Below are 27,093 nucleotides of genomic sequence, written 5' to 3' on the forward strand. Positions count from 1 at the left end.
TTTTCCAGCGTACTATGATGCTTTGACTGAGAAAGACGTTCAATTTGTTCTGTGAAGCACACAATGATTGCAGTAGCATATTATTTTATTGAACAACACTGGATACAGTAGCGAACGGTTATTAAAACTCAGAAGAAATAGCACAATGCAAACAGAGCACATTATTGTGCCTTCTTAATTCATGCACTTTTTGTAATTCCTTTTACATAAGTAATAGTTCATATCTCAAAAGCACGATTTTATGCTAAAGTAATAATCAATCAATAAAATGTTCAATATAGTGCCCAAGAACAGCTAAGGAGCCTTTGTATTGGTGCACTTAAAAAGCAATATGCGCGACAAAATGTACAGAAAACATGAATGCGATCAAAAAAACAATGAGAGACAGAGAAACGAATAGGAAAAAAAACGGAGAAGGGTAAAAAGGAGTTAATAATAACTGATGACCTACAAATACACAAAACACAGGCAATTAACTCTAAAGTATGTCAATGGATGCACAATTCTTATTACAGGTTTTTTGCAGTCTAGTCCCACATAGAAGAGTTTTTAATGCAACAAGGTCATGCAAAGAACGCGGAATGGTGTCTGCTATACTGGTGCGGCACGAGCAATTGCATATGATCAAGAAGCTTTGGGGAATGTATAATGTCATGGACCACCATATACAGGAACAAGAGGTTTGATTTAATTAAGTCTTGAGTCTAGAGGTGCAAGTTGAGATATATTTGAGATTGCTGAACTTTAGGGCGCCAGTTTGGCAAAAGTGGTGCTTCAAGATATCAATTTATTCTGGGCGCATTCAATGAGGTCGGAATTAGATTTGCACATTGTACCCCCATCATCACAGCCATACTCTAGTAGTTTAAGGCGCACAGCAAAATTTCAGAAACAGAACACGTGAGTGGAAATGATGCAATACACGACATACAATTCCAAATGCGTGAAGGGCACGTTGTGTGATCATCTGTGTGAAGAGAAGCTTAACGTTTTGTTGAAGTACACACCAAGATCTTCCATTTCATTGACCCTGGGTATTGGAGCACCCCGAACGGTGTATGGAAATTCCCCATGGTGTGTTTAAATGCCATAGTATTAGAAGCATTTAAGAGTATCTTACTGTTTCTGCGCCAGCTTAAGATTGAAAAAAAAATGTTTTTTTTGTTTGGGAACATTGCTGACAGTCTCAAATAGTTTTAAGAAGTCGGTACAGAATGCCATGTTCTTGACTTATTAATGTGTTCTTAGCACTAACACAAAGCACAGAATGCAATACCGATTCAAATACTCATGACGCACTGCAGAGAATAAATATAGCCCAGAAAATAATAACTGCTTGTCTATCACCAGATTTGTGCATTGGCAATGTCCATTCTACCTTCCGAGTGATAGAAAAAGTTGTAGACTTTAGGGAACTATTGAAGATGCTTGAGAGAACAGGGAACAAGTATGCTACAATACGTCTTAACCCTTTCAGACACCACTTTATTCTGTTGATTGAAAACTTGCATTCGCCACATCTTTTGCATCTTCAGAATCATACAAACTATACAGCTGCAGAAAACATTAAGAATTTTCAATTGTTCCGTGAGTTTTGTAAAATTTACAGAATTTAGACTCCACGCGAAGCCTCGCTACCAGAGCACCAAATATGAGAGCATGAACTATTTCGTGTTTTGAAAAGCTTGTAAGGCACTTATCCAGCCACTTGAAAATAACGACTGGTGCATGAGATTGTGAAAAACAATGAAAGAAGTGAACCCGCTACATACACGATACTGGCACAGAGCAAAAATACCCAACCGTCTACATTCCCACTCATTTGTGTAACATTCTGTACGTTATTTAAAATTGCAGCACAATTACAATAATGATGTTTCAAGATGAATGCAACACACTTTCAATATCATTACTTTCATGAGTGCTTGAGCTGTTGATGCGCTACCTTGCTCTACACAATTGTGTAGACAGCATCTGAAGGGGTCAAGCACTGCGGAAGGAATACGATCAGCACCACAAAAAAGTGAAGGTTTGAGGCGCTTCATAAACGTGAAAAGAAGGTCTTCATTGACTGATAGCGTACACACCATGCAAGACTCAGAAGAAAGGTTACTTGAGAGAGAGACAGAGAAATAGAAGACAGGAAAGGCAACGTTACTTGAAGCATCTTTTATACCATACACAGTACATGAATATTCTGCAAGGCCATCAGCACTATTCGAGTCATCCCCATTTTCACCAGGAAGGCATACGTATTGGCGGTTTGTTTACAAGAGTGAGTGTGCACGACGCTCCAGAAATATATTGCGTTACGTGTCACGCTGGCTTAAACAAAATCAATGCGGTCGTAGTGATAATAATAATAATAATAATAATAATAATAATAATAATAATAATAATAATAATAATAATAATAATAATAATAATAATAATAATAATAATAATAATAATAATAATCTTAGTGGTAACACGACACTCTAGACAGCTCACAAGACTAAGAAAAGGCTGTACGTTAGAGCATCTGAAAGCGAGCCATCAAGCACAGGATATTCCAGGGCGCAAAATACACCCCCCATCCATGTGGACGCACGCACGCACACACACAATCTGCACAACTACAGAGAACTTCACACGTGACATAGTCGACGGGAACACAACACGGAGTGCCAATTCAGTCTGGTCGCAAGGAAGGGAAGCTTGGATGGCCCGAGGGACGGGGTGTGGAGTGGAGAGAAAGCTGTGTATGCCACATAGAAGCAAGCATGGAGTTCCGGTGTGGGGCAGTACAGGCGTGATGGGGCTCAGGCTGTGCTGACCACTTACTCAGGCGTACTGAAGAACGAAGATGAGCGCTGTCCAGAGTGCCATCAAGCAACTTGTAGAATAGACAGACTAGTGCAATGTCGCGCTGATCACTGGTCACCAGTGCCATTTTACGCAGACATAAAAGGGTTGATTCCCATTAGGGTGACAGATGTGCTAGCTTATTATAGTTGCTTCTTGGCGTTCGCATGAATGAAGACTGGTTAGTGGGCATGCTAAGTCTATGTACCAATTGCAGGAGCTCCCACTCCATATACTGAGTCATTACGGAGATAATCTCTTCGTTGGTTTGCCGCATAGAAAATGTGAAAAAAGAATGTTTGTTTGCCTTATTTTGGGGAAATCAAAGCTCAGCTTCATTCAGAGTCTGAGTGTATGTTTGAGAAGTGCGACTGTAATGAGTGAGTGGAGGGAGTCGTGGGAAGGGGGGGGGGGGCGTACAGTGGGGACTGCTGAAAAAGCGGCGGTGAAACATTGCAGAGCATCACCTGCTCCAGGAACCCGTGACTGGCCCAAAGAAGACGATATTGATGGGCAGCGGCGCGGCCTGTCGGACGAGGAAGAAATAACGTTACCCAATCAGGGGTAGACACGAAGCTAGGGGCAGGACGAACGAGCGGAGAGTAGAGACTCGAGCGCAGGGATGAAGGATCATTAGAAGTTCGCTGGTGTGGCGGTCGGTGTCGTCGGAGTCTAGACCCGAACCTGAGAATTGCGAAGGGACCAGGAGAACTCCGGCTGTTCCTGGAGAGCTGCGCCGTGCATAAGACTCAGCTATTGCTGCTGTATCTGCTGCTGGTGGAATTTCTTCGCCTCATGTTGAGTCGCCATGCAGATAGCAGAGGTCGCTTGGAGGGAACCAGAAGCCTGGAGTGACGCTGATCAGCGCGTCGACAGAATTGCGACCCAAAAGGCCAGTACGGGCTCCGCTCTCCTGTAGCGGTGGTGCTCGGGCGGCCTTGGACTCTGAGTTCCGGTGATGGCCAGCCGCTGTCCGCCCGACCAGTACCTTCACCAACGCAAGTGAAATTGCTGTAAACGTGCCTCCACGCGAGTAACTATAGTTTCCTATGACGGAGTTTCTTTTCCTGATTTTCGACAAAGAGTGAATAGAATTTCTCACAGGACTAACGCGGCAAAGTGTAAATTTGTTTATCTGTACTTTCTGTGTGCTTTTTGGTATTCTTTTCTTATTCTTGCAACGAATCGTAAGCTTGATCTAGGTAAAAAATGGCTTTGTCCTTTCGGCGCTGAGGCTCTGCCTTAATTTAACAACTCGCAATTGAGGAACTAGTCATCACAGTGACCACGCTCTCACCTGTGCGGATGCTGCTGTGCACCCACGTTTACTCGTTTGCAGTGCGCTGCAGGGTGCGGAGTACTTTGCGCGTGTAAGTTCATTGCAGTGGCGAAAGAAACATTGTGCTCATACTGCGCCTTGTGCGATATTTTTTCGGCACGAGGAACTGGGAAATGTGAGTTTTTTATTATACTCATGAAACTTTACGTTTATATGACACTACTCATCAGTTCCAGCACATTCAAGTGAATTTTAACAGGCAAATGATGGATTGCACGAATGCTGATACGGTATCACTGTCGTGGCCGAAATAAGCTCTCACAATTGCTACGATAGATGACTCTGCCGTGAGGCGCGACTTGAGAGAACCATCTTTTACACCTTTGGCGAGGGCCGGCTGCAACTGAAGAATGTCTCACGCGGAGATCGTAATGGTCCAGGACACCTAAAAATAAAAGAAAATACAAGGACCCACTATTATGATCAAGTTGTCAAGCATTCCTGAAGGCTACATACACCAGCGATGAGGAAGGAGAAAATCAGCAATAAACCCAACGGTATTACCAGTGCGTCTTTGTAATGGTTGAAACTCACGCGGCATTTCCGTCAATGATAGAGGACAATTGGTTCAAGTGACGAAACGCTCGTTTCCCTCCACAATTTTGAGAATTTGTGTTGCCCTCCGCGCACCACGGGCGGTGGAGCCCCTTTGATTGCACGCGCAGTATCATGGCAGTTATGCCATGACATGGACACGCCTCGCCGTTCTCTTCGCGAGTCGGTTGTGGCGCGGGTGTGTTCTGCGGCGGCGCGTCAACACAGCTGCAATTTTAGGTTGTAGACTCGCTGTTGTGAGCTTAGTTTTTGTCTAATTCGACGTTGGCGGCGGTGGCTCGCTCGGTGCGCTGCAGTGAGTGTGGCCGCACCAGTGTGTGCATAGAAAGCCGATGAGCAGTCGAACATTGGAAAGCGGCGTAGTTCTTTAAACCAGAGCGCCATAACTAATTCGTTACACTAAGCTGCCATAGAGGTAGCAGGGCCTTCAGAACCACAAGCGATGTGGTAGCTCGGCATCCAGAGTAAAAACACCCACCGTGCGCCACAGCTAACATTTAAAAAACACATCAGATATTCGTAGCTGTAGTGTGAAATCCCATCGTGCACAAAGTTTAATGCTGAAGCAATCAGCTGATTAGAAATAAAAGTCGAGTAAACATTAAACAACGATCAATACGCGTTTAATAATTTATATGTGAATTTCATGCATTGGCAGCATAGCTGCATGTTAATTTTTAATATCTATGTTTGTGCTAATGCCTAATGGGTTGACGTTGTAGGTTATAACATCCAAGCTACTACATAACAGCCTGTAGACGACAATTTTATCCGACGTAGATGCTGCATTGTTGTGATACTTATGATGATGTTCACTGTGTTGAAGCAATAACCTAAGATGAATCAAAACGAGTTTATTCTGGGACCAAAATGAATGATCCTCAGTTTTTGGCATTGTAACGTACTCATACAGGCAACGGTTTCGACAATACTCAAAATACCGTGACAATGTTCGTCTTCTTATGCAGCGAAAAGCCCTCGACGGTTACTTATGGCACGTTCAGAATATATAATATATAGGACACCGAGATATCACGTCTAGAAAGTGCAGGTAAATATTGTTACGGGGATGTTGGAAGCATAGACAGACTGTATTTACAATGTATATACAAGCAGAGTCAATGGGGTTAAGATGGCGGACTAGCAACAACACGCCGCAGTCAGCGTCTCGCGATCTTCTTCATATATCTTCTTTTATCCCTCCGTAAGAGGAACCCCGGGTGCTGAAACACCGTCTCGGCCCATGGTAGGCGAAGAACTGCGAGCGAAGGATGGATTCAGCCGCGAAACGTGCACGATATCAATAGGCGGCCGACTTAAGGATGGATGAAACTGTAATGGCGCGATCTCGTAATTGACGTCGTTATCTTACGTAGGACGTCATAAGACCCTGTGTAGCGAGAAAGAAGCTTCTGGGAGAGGCCGACCCTACGACATGGTGAATAAAAGAAGCACCGAACCACCTGGGGCGAACTGTACATCGTGAGTGCACCGGTCGTAACACTCGTTTTGCATACGCTGCGAGGCTAATAGACGAAATCGGGCGACTTGACGGGTCATGTGAGCGCGATCGATGACTTCACGAGCGTACTCAGTGGCAACGTGTAGCACAGCAGGTAAGATGGCGTCAAACGGCGAAGTGGGGTCGCGACCATACAGATGATAAAAGGGTAAATATCCTGCGGTGTCATGTCGGGATGTATTATACGCGAATGTCCCGTAGGCCAGCGTGGCATCCCAGTTGCAGGGATCGTTGGAAACCTACATCGACAGCATCTCTACGAGCGTTCGGCTGAGACGTTCCGTAAGACCGTTCGTTTTTGGGTGATAGGCAGTGGTCAGCTTGTGTTCAGGGGCACAGGATCGGAGGAGGTCGTCCACAACTCGAGACAAGAATGAGCGGCCGCGGTCTCTAAGTAACTGTCGAGGTGCACCGTGCTTGAGAATGACGTCGTGAAGGAGAAAGTCGGCGAGGTCAGTTGCGCAACTAGTCGGCAACGCAATTGTTATCGCATGGCGTGTCGCGTATTCAGTAGCGGCAGCGATCCGCTTATTTCCTCTAGTCGTCGTCGGAAAAGGGCCAAGCAGGTGAAGGCCTACGTGAAAGAAAGCTTCCGAGGCAAGTTCAGTTGGATAGAGTCGTCTGATGAGTGGCAGGGGTGGTTCCTTTTGGCGCTGACACAATTTGCAAGTTGCAACATTACGACGCACAGAGCGGTAGAGACCCGACCAGAAGAACCGGCGCCATACACGGTCGTACATGCGCAAACTCCAACGTGTCCAGCCATCGATGCGTCGTAAAGTTATTCGTGAACGACGGGTCGCCGATGATGAAAAACGACAAGGGCCACCAGGGTTGATATTTCAGCGGTAGAGGCTGCCGTCGTGCAGTGCGAACATGCGGCATGTGCCGTCTGTGCGGCTAGATTGCACACTGGTGATTATGGAGGATGCGTCGCGTTGTTGTTCTGCGCGCATGTGGGTTATGTCAGTCAATGCCATCATGCAGGTCACCGGATCACGCGCATCCGGATCGGGAGGATTCAAATGGTTTAGAGAGAGGCGTTCAGCGTCCTCGTACAGACGTCCAGACTTATAGTTTACAACAAACAAAAACTCCTGGAGCCGCAAAGACCAGTGACCAAGTCGTCCTTTGCGGTCCCTGAGGGAAGACCGCCAGCGGAGGGCGTGCTGGTCTGTAACGACCGAAAACGTGCGTCCGTACAAAGATGGCCGTAGCATGGCGACCGCCAAAACTAAAGCCGTACACTCCCGTTCGGTGATGGAGTATTATTTCCCGGGAGGCGATAGCAGGCGACTGGCGTAAGCTATCACGCACTCGGTACCTTTCTGTTGTTGGGCGAGAACCGCGCCGATGCCGTGGCCGCTTGCGTCAGTGTGGACTTTAGTCGCTGCAGATGGATCAAAGTCGGCAAGTATGCGAGGGGTGGTAAGAAACCTGATGAGAGCGGAGAATATGTGAGCTTGCTGAGGGGCCCATGAGAATGCCGTGTTCTTCTTAAGATCTGTCAAAGGCGAAGCAACGTCCGCGAAGTTTTTCACGAAACGACGAAAGTAAGAACATATGCCGATGAAGCAGTGCACTTCAGAAGCATAACGTTGCATAGGGAAACTGCGTGTGAGTGAGTGAGAAAACTTTATTTCTAATCAGAACGATTCACGTCCGGCGAGTTAGTGGGCTGGGGCACCCGCCGAGGTTACGGCCAAGAGTTCTTGCCTCGCGGCGGCTTCCTTGGCCCACTGGACTGCCCAGAGTTGGTCTTCCAGGTTTGAGCTGAGCAGCGCGGCCTGCGATCGCGCGCGGAGGCTGCCGATGGAGGCTTCGCTCACATTGCCCTGTATTAGTTCCTGGCATTCGAATAGCATGTGTTCTAGAGTGGCTCTGGTGCCACACACTTTGCATCTCTGTTGTGTATATGTCTGGAAAGATATTGTGCATTAGTACCGGGCTCTTGTAGCATTTGGTTTGTAGTTGTCGCCAATGAACAGCTTGCAATCTGGTGAGTTGTGGATGGGGTCGTGGATAAGTGCATCTTTGCATCCTGTAGTGGTTGGCAATATCGTTAAACCTGGTCATTCTATCTTCCCATTCCCATACTTTGGAGGGCCCTGTCGAGGGGTCTACGTTCGTTGTAGTTCGGAAAGAGAGTCGCCGAGCTATGTTATGTGCCGCCGCGTTAAGGTTGTCCTCTCCCGTTTAGTCGGTGGTGTGGGCTGGTATCCATAGGATTTGGACGCATCTGTCATCCCTTGATGGTTTGCCTTTTTTGAGTATGTTTAGCGCCTCAGCTGAGATCCGGCCGTTCGCGAAGTTGCGTACTGCTGTCTGGGAATCGCTGATTATATAGTATGTGTTTGTTTATGCTGTAGCTAATGCTATAGCCCCTTCCTCCGCCGTTTCGATGCGTGTCGTGTTTATATTCAAGCTTGCGGAACATTGTCTGTTGTGTTTAAGTACTGCTGCGACAGAGCCGCGTTTGTGTTTATAACGTGCAGCCTCTACAAAGACCGCGTCCTTGTTTCTTCCGCAGTTCTTTGCCATGTTCTTTGCCCCGCTTTTTCTCCTGCCCTCGTAGTGTACAGGATGCATATTCTTTCGTAAGGGGGGTACCGTGAGTTTGATCCTTACTTTTTTGGGTATGTCCCCTTTGTCTCCGTGTTGTGTGTGGTAGCGGATCCCTAATTTATGTAGGATGTGTCTGCCCGCCGTTGTGTTGGAGAGGCGTTCGTATTGCGCTATACGTTACGTTTCTATTAGCTCCTCTAGCGTGTTGTGCAGTCGCAGCTCTAGGTGTTTCACCCCGCTCATGCTTAGCATGAGTCCAATACCTTGTTTGAATATCTTCTTAATCAGGCCGTCCAGCTTCTTCTTTTCTGCGGCGCACCAACTGTGGTATGCCGCCACATACATGATCTGACTTATGACGAACGCCTGGATGATTCGCATGACGCTTGCTTCTTTCATTCCCTCATGCTTGTTGGTGTTTCTCTTGCTCAAGCGCATCGTCTGCAAAACTTTGGCTTCGATTTTGCGAATAGTTTCTCCGTTGGTGCCCTAGGCTTCTATGGTCATTCCCAACCCCCTTATCTGCTCGACTTTGGGTACGGGTTGTCCATCTTGGGTCATGAGTTGTATATCTTTGTAGATTCGTGTGTTTTAGTTCTTGGGAGGTCTCCACTTTAGCGTTGGGCTGCACAGCAGCAGCTCAGATTTTTCAGGCGAGCAGGTCAGACCGGTGCCTTCTAGGTATTCCTCGACTGTTTCAACAGCTTCTTGCAGTCTCTGCTCAATCGATCCATCACTGCCATCGCTTACCCATAGCGTGATTTCGTCAGCATAGATTGTGTGGTTAAGTCCTTCGATTATTTGTAATTTGCTAGGAAGACCAATCAGAGCCATGTTAAAGAACATAGGCGATATAACCGATCCCTGCGGTGTGCCTGCACTGCCAATAGGCACTTTCTCGGACATCAGATCTCCTACCGTGATTTTTTCTCGCTATCCGTTACGAAGTTTCGTATATAGTTGTGCGTCCGCTCGCCCAAGCCAAGGTTGCTGATTTGGTGCAGTATGATTTGGTGTGCCGCGTTATCGAATGCCTTCTTGAGAACTTGCCCGAGGATGGCTCGATTCGATCTCCCTGGTTCGTCTATTACTTGGTGCTTCAGTTGCAGCATGGCGGCTTGTGTAGACATGTTTCTTCGGAATCCTGTCATCGTGTTTGGGAGTAAGTCATCGTCTTCTATGCAGCTGGTGAGCCTCGCGAGTAAGGCATGCTCCATTAGTTTGCCCACGGAGGAAGTTAAAGATGTGGGTCTTAGATTCCTGAGTTGTAGTTGTTGCCAGGCTTTGGTATTAGGTTGACTTGTGCCGTCTTGCACTCGTGCGGCATCTTTCCTTGTTTCCCGCACTCTTTGATATATTCTGTTATTTTGCGAATGGAGGAGTCGTCCAGATTTCTGAGTGTCTTGTTTGTAAGGGCATCTGGGCCCGGTTCCCATTTGGTGTTGAGCTTATGAAGGACTGCTGTTAATTCTGTTGCGCTAAGCTATTCATCAAGGTCGGAGTTCTGTTCCCCCCTCGTAATCGGGATGAATACACGGCGATGGCTGTCATATGTATTGGAGATCGACCTGTTCCAAAAATTCTTGCTGTGCTCCTTTATACGCGTATAGTATCTTGTGCACGTTTTGCTTGTGCACAGTCCTTGTTTCCTATGGGTTAAGAAGATATTTGAATTACCTCCACGTCTTGCTCGTGCTACGTTGCTGATACATCTCCACGCATAGTTCCTCCCGTTGTCGTCTTTGGAGCTGTTGTGCATATTGTTATTTTTGTTTGTTTAGTGAGGCTATCTTCTTCCTTAATCTCTTGTTATGTTTCTGCGTTTTCCATTATTTCTGCAGTCCTTGTTGGGCCTACCACATGCGCGAGAGCCTGCTGCATCTTGCTTCTAGCTGAGCGTCTTGTGGGATCACTTTCGTTGATTTGGAGATGTCTTTCTTTAGGTTGGCTGTCCACTGGTCAATGTCTGTAATGGTTTCTGTATTCTTCTCTTCCCTTATTTTCCCGAATTTCGCCCAATCAACTAATTTGAGTTGATCACCGAAGCATTTGGCGGATCCTCCATTGAGCTGGATTTTGATTATGGAGTGGCCGCTCCCCAGGTCCTCCTCTGTATTTAGCCATCTAATGAATTGTATATTCTTAGCGAAGGTGAGGTCTGGTGTGGAGACGTCGCAGACGCTGTTGCCTTAACTTGTGGGCGTTGCTAGGTCCATGACTAGGGTTAGACCTTCCTGCTGGGAGTCGAGCCATACATTTTTGCCTTTGGTGTGAACGTACTTGCATCCCCGTGTGGTGTGGTCGGCGTTAAAGTCTCCACCTATTATCACCTTCCGGTCACCTGCTTTGTTGAGCGTGCGTTTGAATAGTATTAAGAATCTGTGCCTCTTGAATTTTAAACTGCTGTATACGTTTAGAATAAACAGACCGTTATTTGTCTTCCTTGATGGCATAATTTCAGTTAGTATGTGGTGTATGTCTGTGACTGGTGTATGATAACTGCGAGTCGGCCTAGTTGGAACAGATTCATCTTAAAACTTTTTGTGCGCTCGTCCTTGTGTTGCTCATGTTCTTCGTCCCTGTTTGTTTGCGCACAAAAAGTTTTATGGTGTATCATGTTCTACAACCGTATGGTCTCTTCTGACTAGGGTAGTAAAGGCCTTGGTTTTTCCTACGGCATTGCCTATGGATTGGTGCCCTGCCAATCTGGCGAGACCATTCGTTTCATGTGAAATTATTAAGTCTGCCTTTTCTTTCGTTTTTAGGTAATGATATAGATTCAATTTCTTATTTCGGCAACTTCTGGTATTCCATTGCCATATGGTATATCTGATTTTTCTTTGCGTGGCCATGACTAAGCTGTGATATTAAAGACCGTCGGGTCTAGTATCGATGGCCTGAGCAGTAAGGAAGACATGGGAGTAGCCTTGACTGTTTCTAGTTCCTTTGGAGGGGCTACAGCACCCATTCTTTCTGCCAAGGTCGTTACTCTTGCGTTTACATTCTCAAGATGTTGCTGTACGGGTTTTAGTTGTGCGACTATGCAGACTATGGCCGCCTTAATTGATTCTTCCATCTGGTTCATGCGCTCTTCTATTGTTTTCTCAAGTATGGGTTGAAATTCTTCTAGAAGTTCTTGTCTTTCCGATGAATCTGGTGATATCCGCCTAGAATAACTCCAGAAACACCGAGCCGACGTGGGGTGCGTCCGCTCACCATTGTCGTTTTCCGGATAAGGTTGTACACCGGATGCGTCAACCAGGTGTCGAAACACGTTTATCTGACAGCGCCCGAATTGACATTTCGTGGAGTTCAGTTGGAGGCCGGCTTTTCGGAAGACCGCACGAATTTCAGCGAGTTGGGCAAGGTGGCTGCCGAGCCTAGGAGGAAAAACAATAGTATCCTCAAGATCGCAAAGACAAGTGGTGCATTCGCACCCTCACAGAAGAGAGTCCATGATACGTTCAAATGTCGCAGGAGCATTGCATAGGCTAAAGGGCATGACTTTGAACTGATATAAACCATCAGGTGATGAAGGCCGTCTTCTCGTGGTCCGTTTCATCAACTAGTATCCGCCAGTAGCCGGACCGAAGATCAATGGACGAGAAGTATTTAGGTCTGTGCAAGCAGTCCAAGGCGTCATCGATGCGTGGAAGTGGGTAGACACCATTTCGGGTGATCTTGTTTAAATGGCAGTAATCGGCGCAAAAACGCTAGGTACCACTTTTTTTTTTTCAGAAGGACGACAGCCGAAGCACAGGGTTTGGCTGGTGGTTCCATGACCCCTTCGGGGAGCATTTTGTCCACTTCTGATTGGATGACTCTGCGTTCAGCATGCGATACGCAATATGGATCCGACGAATATGATTGGTGTCTCCAGTGTTGATACGATAGTGAACAACAGATGTTTGTCCTAAAGGCCTGTCACCAAATCAAAGATGTCACTGTACGATTGGAGGAGGCGTATGTTCGTGGCCTGTGTCGAGGTGATTTCGGGTGCAATAATCTTCGCGAAGTCATCCGTTAGGATACCAGATCTGTGAGTTGCAATTGGCGCCAAGAAACCACTCTCGGCATTCAGGCTTTCAATGTCGAATTCGGAAGTATTAGAAAGGCTGGCCAAGACCATGCCAGCTGCAAGCACTTGAGGGCAGATACTGAAATTCAGAAGCGGAAGAACCATGCCGTTATTAGCAATGGTCACCAGCGTATGCGGAATAACAACGTTTCGGTTCAAAAGCACGTTGATGATGGGCCGAAGGACATATTTACCGGCAGGAATCTGTGGCTGTGTAGTCAAAGTGACGTGACTGCCTCAGGTGACTGACGGACATCTCGAAGCGAACGCAAGTGCGGTGGAGCGGTGCAAGGGGAATCGGCGACTTGAGGCAGTTCAAACTGAAGGATGCCGGTTGCGCAGTCAATGAGATTGGAACGATGGGATAATAAGTCCAATCCAAGGATAAGGTTCGTGCGGACAGATGTCGATCACAACTAAGAGAACAGGAGTAGGGCGGCCGGCCATACTTAAAAGCGCTATACATATTCGAAGAGCAACCAGCACGCCGCTGTCGGCCACACGAAGCACTCGGGCACCTTCTTTAAACGCCTACGTAGGCTAGCACTGATCATAGATACGGGGGCTCCAGTATCGACGAATGCTTGGACAGGTACGACGTGTATTGTAACGTCAATTACACTTCTCCTTGTGGGCACAGACAGAGGATTTGCTGTGGTGGTAGGCAATGCAGCACCACCTCCAAGGGCTGCCTTTCTTAGATTTCCGGAAGGGTGCTGCCAAAAGCCACAGGTAACGAAAGGCGATGTGGCTGCGGCGAACGGGAAGGTAGGCGGTGTGTTTGGTGACTGGTGTCCGCGCCGCGATGATGAGCGGCATTACCACGTGTTCCTAGCAGAATTATCGGCGCTGTTAGACTCTGCGTTGGGCGAAACATTTCGGGTCTTACCATGAAAACGGTGCAGGCATGTTGGCGTGCGAGGTGTTGAAGGCCACGAGTTTCGACACTATCGGGCGAGGTGACCAATGCGGCGACAGGTGAAACATATCGGCTGGTCGTTTGCAGTTCTCCACTCAGTCGGGTGGCGATAACGCGGAGAGAAGCGTTGGGGTGTAGAGAAAACAGTAGAAGGGCTTTTGTTCACTCTGGTGTTGGCGACAGTACAGACAGAATGTAGGCCAATGTTTTCATGTTCCTGGCGAAGGATGGTTTGTACGAGGGTACGGAAAGAGGGGTAGCATCATTGTTGGGCAAACAGAAAGCTGTGGGCGCCATCGCCTCCAGTTCCCGTCGAACAATTCGCACCACATCGTGTGATGGCGACGCATGCTGCTGTGCGGGCTGATCTCCACACGTCGACGTCGAGGAAGTATTGGGAAGTCTGGCGAATGGTTGCAGGACGCGTCGGCTTTTGGCCAGCTCTAATTGTCCCCACTTTGATGATAGGATCGACTGTAGAGCAGCTTTTGCACATGACCGGATTAAAGGCATCGCCAGCAATTCTATTGAGCACATACCCTACTTTCTTAGCTTCTGTCATGTCGTGGTCGGCTTTACGACAAAGCGCCAGCACATCCTGGATGTACGAAACACAGGACTCCGTGGCGGATTGGGCATGAGAGGCCAGTTCCTGCTTTACGGCAATTTTACGGCAGGCTGGGTTGCCAATCAACTGTGTTAACTTGTCTGCGTTGGTCCCAGCTGGTCAGCTCCTCTTCATGGTTTGCGAACCACACCTTTGACGTGCTTCGTAGGTAGACCAAGAGATTAGATAGCATAAGCGTAGGCTCCCATCTGTTGCTTCCCCTCACGCCTTCGTAGATTGCCGCACACTCTTTAAGTTCTGAGATCCTTGGGTTTCACAACCACGACTGAAGGGGACAGCGATGTAGCTGGTGATGGTGGCGTTGGAGGCGGCAACGACGTTGATCCCGCGTGCCCACCGTCATTCATGGTGAGGACTGCGATGCGACGTCCACTGCGAAGCTCCGTTTGCAGCTGTGGTATCCCGCACGTCCCACCGATATGCTGCAGGGATGTTGGGAGCATAGAGCGTATATACAATGTTCATACACGCACAGTCAATGGGGTCAAGATGGCGGAACACCAACAACTCACAGCAGCCAGCGTCTCGCGATCTTGTTTCTCTGTTTTTTGTCCCTCCGTAACACTATATTAGTCACCGCGCCTAGAGAGGAATTCTGGATCTCGAGCTTCAGCAGTGCAACTTTTTACCACGACCGTCAAAGAAGTTCTGTTTTCAAACTCATGCATGCTTTGATGTGACAGCCTTTAGGTTTTTATAGCGGTTAAAAAGCCACTACAGCTCCATATTCAGGATATACACGCGCTGTTATCAGCTTAGTTTTTGTCTCATTCGACGTTTCGAATACGAAGTGCGAAGGAACTCTACCCGGTCATTTTTAATGAACCCACTTTGTGACCGTCGTAATGCAGGAAGCCATAGCGATCATCAGTTTTTAGGGACTCGTAGCATTAAGCACCGTCTTCTATCACTGGAAGAGACAGACAAAAGGCAGGTGAAGAAAGGCGACAATGCGCGTGGTGATTCCCACCTAACTGCGCGCAACAAATTGGTGCCAACGAATGTCGACCTAATAATTAGTTGTTGTTTTTTATTGCCAGCCCGCTCGATATTTGCACGATGGATGCAAGATTTCTCCAGCGGCAGTGATGGCTATGAATTCGTTCTCTTCAGGACTAGCTTTACCATTACATACCAGTAACTAGCGCGCCAGAATATGCCTTTCTTGACAATGAACACCAGCTAAACTAAGGAAACTTGGAGTTCAGTACACACATCAGTGAAAAGATTGAAATAAAATTTTCGAGGTTTGCTGCCATTTTATGCCTTTTCTATGCACAGATAACGAAACTGTATCGGCTGTAGGAGACAAGAGAGCTTTATGCGGTTTTAAACATGCTGAATTAGCGATATTTCATTCTGCGGCACCGTGTGAGAATTTTTAGAGAGCCTCAATCTAACATGAAATGGAAGAAAGGAGACATAATTTGGCGCATACGACCCTTTGTCTGGTTCGTTGGTGGAGTTGTGTTACGGACTTTCTGCCTCTGAGTACGTGTTACGTCTCCATCGATGAGACGATTGTGCAATTCATCTGTCAAACGCCGTTGATGCAGTACATTCTCTTTCAACCCAAAGTCGGCTGGAGCAAAAACATTCTACTCTACACACCCCGCGAATTTGTCCTTTCGGGTCGGTCAAATAAACATATAGGTTACCATCCGTAGTAATCAGGAATGGGTGAGTCACCAATTGTGAGGCTCAAAGGCACTCAGTCACCAGGAACAAATCTTTTGCGTTCTTGCGGAAAGTTTAGTTTCTAGGTCTCTTTTGGATACGCTAACGGACCGAAGAATCGCTGCAACTAACAACTAACATTGCGATGACGAAGGGCTTCAAGGTTTTGAGTGGGAAAAGACTGAAACCGGTGGGTTCATAGCGCTAGCCGGATTCGAGCCATGCACATCCAGCATACAATGCGCATTCTCAACCACTAGGCCACGATTGTTTTACTTGAGGTGAAGAAAGCTGATAACCATACTTCATGGTTTGAAAAGTATGGGGCCGTCGTTCTCGCAGCCATATGCACCGCGTTGCCATTCTGCAAACCCAGGGGACCCAGACTTCCCACCAAGAAAATAATATTTTACGGGAAGGCTTGTGCGATCCAATATCACATAGAATAAACAAAGTATGATAAGACGACGGGCCCTCGTCTGGGACACTTTATAGACCTAACTAAATCCCCGAAGGAGAGCTGCTTGCTGCTGGCATATACTGGAGAAAAAGCTTGGAGGAGTGAGATTAGTCAGTTGCATGAAAAGTGGCAATGTACATAATATATAGCAACTAGAAAAAAATCTACAAGCTGTGTTGAAGTAGGTAGTTACTAACTAGCTAACGCAAACGTTCTGCATGTAGATCACTTCGCCTGTGTGTTATAACGCAGAAAAACAAATGTCCTTACGAAGTAAACCTGTCATTTAAAAGTAGTCTGATGTATTTTTTTCTAGTAATCAAATGTTGCGTTCATGTAAAATTATGTAAATTGTCCTGGCACATTCATTATAAGAAATACAACAGAATTTTTGTAGCATGAAAAGCACGAAAGACACCTTTACACTGTGCGCACTTTATTATCTTCGATTTAGGCACTTGAAAAATACGAATGGTATAGCTAGGGTGAAAGAGTTTTTTTTGCCGAAAATGTCACGAAAACGAGCTCGTATAGCGTTAGTTCATCAGAATGCAGTAAGCACTCTGTGGGTTCACGTGCTTGCTACAGTTTATTCAAGAGTCTACTGAAAGGCGCTCTTTGGGGTTTTTTCTTATTTACTTATGCGCTGTACTGTACTAAAAGCACAGACATGAAACGCTAATAAACTGTTGATGGGGATCAATCTTATGGCTGTTCTTTTAATAAAGTGCTTGCGCATGAGCATGCGGAATTTAATCCGTGCTATAGAAAAAAAAAGACAATAATACTTACGACCGAAAGAAGACCGCACTTTAATAACGGCGCACGAAGAATCCGGAGCCTTATATAATAAATGTTCAACAGACAGTTGTAACCCACCTGAAATAGAAAATGGTGCCAATTTGAGATAATTTTTGAGTTTTTAATGCAAAGGCAAGATAAAATTGCTTCCAGTTGGCGTTCCTTGAGGACGCAAATATATATAATAATAAAAAAGAAATAAGCACTAGGCATAACGCGATGGCACCAGAAGATACATGACTGTTACTTTAACCAAGGGCTCAGCTAAGGGCTATTACATAATAAAGGACCGCTCAGTATATCGAATGAATAGGAGTGCGTTTCTCTTCAGTTTGAGTTTGAGTTTCAGTTTATTATTCTTTAAACACAATGAATTGGTAAGATACAATATATAGACAAGGGTCCCAAAGCCAAAAACTGCAACGGGACCCTCGGTTAATAATAACAATGCAGAGAAATATTGAAGGAGAGCAAGTTAACCAGAAGAAATGAGCACAATCGCGAAAATACAACATAGAAAAATAATATCTACGAAAACAAATTGTATGTATATAAGCCTATAGTGCATTAAAAAAACTGTCAATACATACAAATGGCAAATGTAGTGTAATGAATGACGTAAACGTAGTTACACACATAAAACAGCTTAAGGGCATGACTAAATGTATGAAAGAATGAAGATTTAATGCTGACGGGTAAACCGTTCCAGAGTTTTATAGAAGCAATGGTGCTGTCATTTTTCAATATTTAGAATGAACCATATTGGTAGTAGAAAATTGGAGTAACGTGTAAACCTGGTATTATTGTTATTGATGACGTGCTTGGAATCAATGCACTGGTGTGAGAGCCGTTTATTAAGTAATTTATAAAACATAATTAGTAGATGATAGTTGAACAGCTTCGTTAAAAAAGGATGTTATTTTCAAGAAGTAGTGGAGTAGCACTCGTGAAGCCACAATATTAGTGATAATGCGTATTGCTTGGTTTTGTAAGGGCTGAATAGGCGAGATAAGACAGTTATATGTGTTTCCCAGGAAACAATGCCATAAAAAATGTTACTGTGAATGAGGGCAAAGTATAATGCTAATAATACGTTTTTAGACAAATACGTTCTTGATTTGATTGATGCTCTAATACCGAATGTACACTTTTGCTTACTGAAGGCAATGTGTTGAGAAAACTTAAGGTTAGAATCTAATCTGATGCCCGCAAATGACACACAGTCGGAGACGGGAATGTGATGACCATCTAGAGTTATCTCAGGCAAGCCAGGTAGTATTCTTTGGCTAGATTGGAAAATCATGAATTGGAGTTTTTGAAGGATTGATAATTAAATGCTTGGACGAACACCAAGCAGCAATATGGTCAAGCTTATTGCGTAGATCAAGGATTAAGGTTGTTAAAGAATTGTCACGCAACGAGATAATAGTATCGTCTTCTTATAGTACGCAATGTGCCGTCTTAAGACAAGTGGGTAAATAATTAATATAAATAGAGAATAGTAAGGGACCTAGTATGGGGAGGAGCCTTGTGGTATACCTTGGTTAACAACATTAGTATCAGAATAAGCACCTCCAAAACAACTGTTTCTTCTCTATCATGCAGATAACCTTTTAAAAGTTTTAGCATTCGACCGGTAATTCCCAGGGTTATATCTTATTTTAGTAATATTATTATTATTATTATTATTATTATTATTATTATTATTATTATTATTATTATTATTATTATTATTATTATTATTAATATTTATTCGCTTATTAAATATTTATTTATTCATATACACTAAAGGCCCATTCGGGCTTTACATAGGGGGAGCCAGTTACAAATACAAACGTGTAAAAAAGAACATTGGTAAGGTACAGTGGCATCATTATATACAGAAAGAATAACATGCGCAAGTAAGCACTCAACAAAGAAATAATCACACATATAGGATAACCTTCAACTTGTGAAAAAAAAATCATCATGGTTGAAGGCAGATACAATGTCACTCGGTGGTTTATTCGAATGATATATTGCCAAAAGTAATGTTGAATGATGGTACAGATTATTGCGAGCAAAAAGGGGTTGCACTTAAGATGGGTGATCAAAACACTGAAAAATACTATAAGCTGCATTTATGTAAGATTCGCGGAACGAGGATCTACTATGATAAAGCGCGTGAAAATGTGATAACAATGTTATTAGTCGGCGGTTTTGAAGAGAGGGCAATGAAAGTGATTCCTTGATATCCGCAAAACTGTAGTTTCGCGAATATTTTTGTTATATATTTTGCTGCTATATTTTGTATTGTTTCGAGCTGATCGATCAGATAGGTTTGATGCGGATTGCAAATAATGGATGCGTACTCTACGTTTGAACGAAAAAGCGTAGTGTATGCTAATAACTTAGTAGCAGAGATCGCGAAGTATAGGTTACGTTTAATGAAGCTGAGTGTTTTGGATGTCTTACTGGTTATGGTATTAATGTGCTCGTTCCTAGATAAATCAAAGGATAAATGAACTCCGAGATATTTAAATGTGGATACTTTCTCAACAGGGATTCCCTGAATCGTGTAGCTCAATTCCGGATTATGTGTTCTCGTGAACGTCATGGCCTTAGTTTTAGAAATGTTAATTTCGATTTGCCACTGGCAACACCAAAATGCGAGTTTGTCGAGGTCTACCTGTAATAAGTTCTCGTCTTCGGCGTTACTAATTCGTCTGTAGATGATACAGTTGTCTGCGAATAACATTATAGTCGAAGATAAAGTGTTTCTGTGTCGTTAATATAGATCAGAAATGATATTGGACCCAGGACCGAACCCTGTGGTAGAGCGGATTTTACATGCAAAAGTGAAGATGAGTACCCATTCACGCAGACTGATTGACTTCGGTTGGCTAAAAATGAGCTATACAATTTGTAATCCTACTATTTATGTTAAGATTCGTTAGCTTCATTATTGAGGGGATGTGCGGAACTTTGTCAAATGCTTTAGCAAAATCAATAAATATAGCATCTATTTTTAGTCCAATATGAACGGCTTCATGGAGGTCAGTTACCAATTCGAATAGTTGGGTTTCACAGGAACGACCACGAAGGAAACCATGCTGATTGCTAGAGAAGAAATTGTGATCTGATAGAAATTTTATGACGGTGGATGATATGATGTGCTCTTGTAATTTAGACTAAGGAGGGATCACCAGATATAAAAATGGGAACCACGCGTGCGCACCTCCAGGCGTGCACGCGTGAAGGAAATATCTTTAGAAAATGTGTTGGACCAAGTTGTTGTCAGTCATATTTTCAAATTATTAGGTCATTAGTGGTCCACCTTATTCAGTGATCACTAACATATGACTGAAGCAACCGAAGGTTCGGGGACATGTATTGCGCATTAGGAAAATCAATCAATCAATCAATCAATCAATCAATCAATCAATCAATCAATCAATCAATCAATCAATCAATCAATCAATCAATCAATCAATTATTCAATCAATCAGTTTCTTTCAGTCAATGTGAATTCATTGTTTTTCTTTTGAGAAGTCTCTACTCAAGAGGTGTGCGCTAAGAGTTACAGATGTGGTCAGTGGGATAGACAAAAAGTCAACGTGAAAGCCAAAGTTCTAGTAGGTAGTGCAATCAGGGGTTTAACAATGACGTTACGAAAGAACGTTGCAGCGTAACGCATCTCGCGATAGCTATCAAACATGATGTGATTAGCAATAGAGTATTCTAGCGACATACTTATATCTAAGGTCACCTTTATTTAACACTTATTGTGGCAAATATGAGACTCGTTGATTCGACTATATGCCATATACTCCTGTATCGTCCAACTTTGCTATGGTACTCTGTTGCCAAGGTCCTCCATGAGCATAAAGGCATGAAGAAGACCGCGTAACCCTTACGCAGTGACGATGGAATGATGGAAGAATAATATCGATGAACCGACAAAAGCGTGTAACGACAAGCGCATGACACCAATGACATGTCGATTCCTAATATGGCGATCGTATAACGACGACAAAGTTACGGCGACGAGAGGACAATGAGATGGCGGCGACTTTCTGACAACGTTGGCATCATGATGACCTCACGAAGATGGCGTGACGATGATGACGTGACGACAACCATATGAAGATGTGGCTGATGGTATTATGGCCAAGATGCACTGATGACGATGGTATCAAAATGAATGCATGATAGCGTCTGTGTGACGAGGATCCAACGACGACGATAACATTACCATGGCTGCATAATCGCTATCCAATGTTGACAGAATGATTACGCAAGACGGACGAAAAAACGAATGACGTCCATGGACGGACGAAGGTGTTATGGTGACAATGGCATGGCCACACTTAATGATTGCTGCGGTGAAGTAACAGCGTGACAATGATAGCATGACTATAACGGTATGACGATGCTCACATGACGAATGTCAGACGTCGAAGTTACAATGATGATGATAGAAGGACCACGGCGGAATACCGATGACGGTATGAAAACGACTGCACGACGACGATGCAGAGACGACTATGGTATGACAACGGCATGACAAAACGTGTTGACGACGAGTGAGCGATGACAGTTGCATCAAAATGACTGAATCACGTAACCTGTGAGACGACAATGGCGTTTCGACAGCGGCCCGAGAAAAGAGGAGTCACAAAGCTGGAGTGACGCTGATGGTATGATCACGATGGCATTAAGACGACTGTTTGATAGTAGAGAAACGATAGAGGCTGCCTGACGATGAATGCATAACAAGGGCATCATAATCGCGACTGAATGACGACAGTATGATTGCGATATATTTAGGAAGCATTGGCGTCGATGCAGTGACGAAGTTGTGATGATGACGATGCGATGACGACAGCCTGATGACGACGGCATGACGACAACTGTGTGACGGCAATGGCACGATGGCCACCACATCACAAGTCGTATGAGAAAGCCGAACAGATGAGAATGCAGATGCCACGACGGTATCACGACTCCTATCGCATACCTACTGAGCCAAGCTACAGTGAAATCTCGCTATAACGAACTCCATGGGACCGCGGTGAATTGTTCTTTATTCTGAACGATCGGTATAGAGAAAGCCCCAAGATTAACCATTACACCCATCAACCCATCAGTTCATAAGTTGTCACCATATCAGCTGTCCACTTAAACGTCGCTGTTGGCGCACGCTCTTGCCATTTTCCATAGATTGCGCCGCAGCGCGCCATCGAAGCACCTTTCATAGTAGTGACGTGAGCTACACATAAGCTAATTTCGAGAGAACTGCCGACAGAAAGATAGCTCCATGTCGCCTAGAAAGCAAAATGTTTCTTGGTTTTTGTTTACTGTTCGCATTTCTCGCAGAAGACACCGCAACTGTCTCACTCAACGCAGATACCTGAACTATGCCAAAGCACAGACGTACGTAAATGATACCGCCTGGCACGTACGAAGTGCGACCATGTGGCATCCTCGCGAGTACTGAGGTAACATTTCCCACCGCGCTCACGTAGTACGGCCGCAGAAAGTAGCTCGAACAGGCGTGCGCAGAAAGAAGGGTTAAAGAATGAAGAGATGCGCCTCCGTTGCTAGGCGACACTTTTCTGGGCGGAGCATGCGCTCACAAAGCTTGATGCGCTTTTGTCTGTGATCGCCCGCGTTTTTTTTTTCTATCTCGGGCGACATCTCAGGTTTTCCGACCCCATGCCCCCGACGTCGGCACTCAGCCTTGTCGTGTGCTAGCCTACTGTTTAGGCTGCCGTAAAGGATGCACGGAAATTTAAGAATCACCAGATTTAGAACAATTATTTCGTAGCACTGACGCGTTGTTATCATCACAGGGAAATTGAATAAGGATCTTTATTCCGAAAAATTCATAGTATTAGAATGTATGTACATTGAAACTATAAGAAGTCAGCAGGGGATTTTTGAAAAGTTCGCTAATGTGATGTTTATAGTAGCGAGGTTGCATTGAATTAGACAACTTGGACCACGCGGTCGGAGTAGAAGACATGATGATGCTACCAAAACGATAGTGGTGACGATGACTGAAAGACAACAACGGCGCCACTATGGCAGTGTTACAATGAATGCATGGCGATTCTATGAAGAAGATGACGTGACGATGACGGCATGACAAAGCAAAATAACTAAGGTGGAATGACGATCATGAAATAACGGCAAAGACATCACTACCAGGAGGTGGTGGCTTAAGCAGGTAGACATATAGGGCCACGCGTTGGCCTAAGAGCTTAGATAGATAAACAGATAGAGAGAAATGCTAAAAAGGCCGAAGTAGGCGAATAATAATATTTGCATTAAAAATAAACCATTGTTTCAGAGCAGAGAAGGACGATAGAAATGATCAGGTAAAGCGAACACCACACGACAAGTCACAGTTTGAGACTAACTCACAGGTATTTGCAGGAGGAAGTATAATAGTTGTAATATATTGTGCAATTAATAATATTATGCAATTAAATCATGGTCCTAACATTATAACTATATTTGGTTGTTCTTCAGATATTGCACTATATTTTATACTATTGCTTCTTTTCGTTGCCTTATTGCGATTAGTATTTTTTTCCCATTTCTGTCACGTCTGTCTATCTATCTATCTATCTATCTATCTATCTATCTATCTATCTATCTATCTATCTATCTATCTATCTATCTATCTATCTATCTATCTATCTATCTATCTATCTATCTATCTATCTATCTATCTATCTATCTATCTATCTATCTATCTATCTATCTATCTATCTCGAGCCTTTACACTACAAAGCTAAGTAGACTGTACGAACTTATGCCATCAGTTATAAGCTTGTGTTCCTGAAGCCGTCTTGGATATTCTCTCATTGTTATTCCAGATTCGTGATCGAACTCGTGTCATGATGTTGTCATCACGCCTCCTACCCCGACACAGTGGCCCAACATATCAACAGCTAGGGCAAGCAGGTATGTGCTCGTGGTCGTTGCATCGTCGTCCTTCTAGCTTTGTATTCAGACTTCGTCATGTCGTTCTTGTCACCTCATCATCCTCATACCATCGCTTTCATGCAGTCATGATTCATTTGTTGGCACACCACCTTTTTGATGTCGTACAGCGGGGGCGGGGCATTCTGTAAAAGTCCACCTAGTGGACTGTCCATTTCGACCGCTGCTGATTGGCTAGGGCCGCCCGTCTCCTCCTCTCTCATACAGTAGCATCCAATTAGGAGCGGTCGAAATGGACAGTCCACTAGGTGGACTCATACAGAATACCCCCCCCCCCCCCTGGTCGTTCCATCGCCGTAAATTCACCTTCGTTTTTCGTTGTCACGCCATCGTTGTCACACAGGCTTCCTATTACAATTGTATTCGTGCTATTGTCACACAATTGTCGAAATCCTGCTGTCCTCATAGCAATGTCATGCCATCGTCGTCATTGTGTCGTCATCATGCAGCCATTGTCATCCATACTTTGTCAAAGAATTGCGATGATGTCATGACGGTATTTCCACTGTCGTCATTTTAACTTCATCATCTAACGTCTCGACACACAGTCAGTATGCCGCAGTCGTCATGTCGTCGCCGTGCCTCTGTCGTTTTTGCAACGTCATGCAATTCTCGTCATGCCGTCGTCGTAATACTGCTTTTGTGAATGTGTTGCAATGATGCTGCTTTCAGTCAATCATGATTATGCCCCATTGTCGTGCTATCGCCATCTTAGCGTTGTCAGATACTGCTATCCTGCATTGGTAATGATGCCGTTGTCATGTCGTAGTGGCCGTGGAATCGTCGCCATTCCAGCTTCGTCTTCCGGTTGTTATCATAGGGTGGTCGTCACTCACTCGTCGTCGCCCTCTAGAAATAATGTCGTCGTCGTTACGTTGTCGTATTTGCACCACCCGCATCGTATGAAAAATCGTCATCTCATTGTCAGCTGTTGCCGTATCGTCACACCGCTATTGCCCTTCGGTAGACGTAATTTCTTCTTCGTCATTCCATCATCGTCACTACGTCGGTGTCATAAAGTTGGCATGTAACCATGCTTAAGCGCGACCATAGAAAATTAGTGCCATAGCAAAATGAGACGATAGCGAAGCATGTTACATATAGCCCAAGCAATGAAAGCCATAGGAAGAGCACTAGTGATGTCAAATAAACGTGACTTGAAGAATACGGTGCGTCCCTACGTTGCTCGAATTCTCACCGCATTACTGTTGGTAGTCATGGAGATATTTGTGCCATTAATATTTGTCTTGCTACTTGCTTTGACACTGTGTCCGCAGTATTGAATAAATCAAAATCGAGCAATATATCTACATAATATGCAAAAAATCGTTGCGGCGAGTATCATGCAATTTTTATATTAGCCAATAGGAGTAGATAAATGAGCCATACCCATATCACTGACAGTCATCCGTTCAGCCAACGCCGTACTAAACTGTCCTCGTTGTGCCAGGCGAACTCTGTTAATGAGAAATAAGAATTACACTCCAGAAGGAAGAGTCAGGGAATTTAGGAACGTAAGAATCTTACACTCGGTGACGATACAAGTGCGTTCTGTTGAACTCAATGAACATTGGTTGTATGGAACGCATCAGATAAAACTGGCAGCGTATATGTGCTAGCTCAGTAGTATTGTAGGTCCATATGGGTTCCGAGCTGTTTACAAACTGAAAGTTAAAAAAGCAAGATCGAATCATAAACATCGTAGTACAATAGCTTAGTTTCCAATAAAACTTTACACTGGTATACGAGTTTCTTTTAGACAGCATAAGAAAGTCTTTTTCATGTCTCCGATGAAGGTATTGACAAGTAGTCACAACTTTAATAGCAGTTCTGCGGATGTGAAGACGAAAGCGCATTCTTCTGAGAAATATCAAACCGGCAGACCTTGAGATATTCGTTATGTATTGCGTAGCGTGGCGATATATCGCTATTTTGTTCTAGACGGTCATATAGTGGTTATATTTCAGCTCAACAGAAACGATCCGCATGCTCAGCCTAACTAAACGGATGACAAAAAGTAAGCTTGTCGAGACGTCGGCTTCCGGCAAAATTTTCACGTATTTTGCCACCGCTGATCAATACTTGTGTACATACACCTGTGACGACTTTGTCTTGTGTATTTGCAACAGAAAATGCTGCAAAGTGTTGCTCAACTAAATTGCTGACATGGTTGAGCGGGTTTCACATCTCAACGCAAAGCTGGGACTCCATAATTGGATATTACGTAATATTTTGGTCACTGAGGGTTCTGTAGTGTGAAGCAAATGTGCAGCACAAGAGCTTTTTTGCATTCTGCCGTTTAAGACAGGCGGCCACAACAGCTTCGAATCCCTACTGCAGGCTAAAGGACTGTTAGACCACAGATATCCTGTCGAGCTCGACCTCTAGAGCACGCAGCTTAAGCCTGCAGAAAATTACTGGAGACGTTTAGTGGATACAACGGATTTTAGAGCTACGTTCCGCGACAGTAGAAATACGAATCCCTATTCGTCGTTATGGCTCGGCGCAAAAACATTTCCAACTGAAGGTTGGCTCTCTGAAGCATCGGATATTACAAACCTTTGCATAAGATGTGTTTGTACATCTTAGAGAACGCGAACAACTGGAAAGAATAAAACGCACAGTTATTACAACGCGCAAAGCTAGTGTGGTGACTCCATCTGCAACTCAGCAGAGTGGTCAGTCTTCAAGATACGCAGAAAGGTCCTCGCG

The 27,093-nt window shown here is 44.7% G+C and overlaps 1 protein-coding gene across 2 annotated transcripts; it reads right to left on the reverse strand.

Annotated features, from left to right (window-relative positions):
• Positions 1-3,751: 3,751 nt before the first annotated feature.
• LOC142586876 (uncharacterized) lies at positions 3,752-27,093 on the reverse strand. Of its 2 annotated transcripts, XM_075697753.1 has the most exons (5): positions 26,941-27,093; positions 25,909-26,045; positions 25,771-25,838; positions 17,380-17,466; positions 3,762-4,568 (listed from the first exon to the last, which is right to left on the reverse strand). In XM_075697753.1, exons 2-5 carry the CDS (start codon positions 25,968-25,970, stop codon positions 4,417-4,419), a joined length of 369 nt encoding a protein of 122 aa, XP_075553868.1. In that variant the 5' UTR covers positions 25,971-26,045; positions 26,941-27,093; the 3' UTR covers positions 3,762-4,416. The 2 variants fall into 2 exon arrangements, with proteins under 2 accessions (XP_075553869.1, XP_075553868.1); XM_075697754.1 differs by lacking the exon at positions 25,909-26,045 and having other exon boundaries at positions 3,752-4,568; positions 26,941-27,087.

Source organism: Dermacentor variabilis, chromosome 7, assembly GCF_050947875.1.
Source record: "Dermacentor variabilis isolate Ectoservices chromosome 7, ASM5094787v1, whole genome shotgun sequence".
NCBI lineage: Eukaryota > Metazoa > Arthropoda > Arachnida > Ixodida > Ixodidae > Dermacentor > Dermacentor variabilis.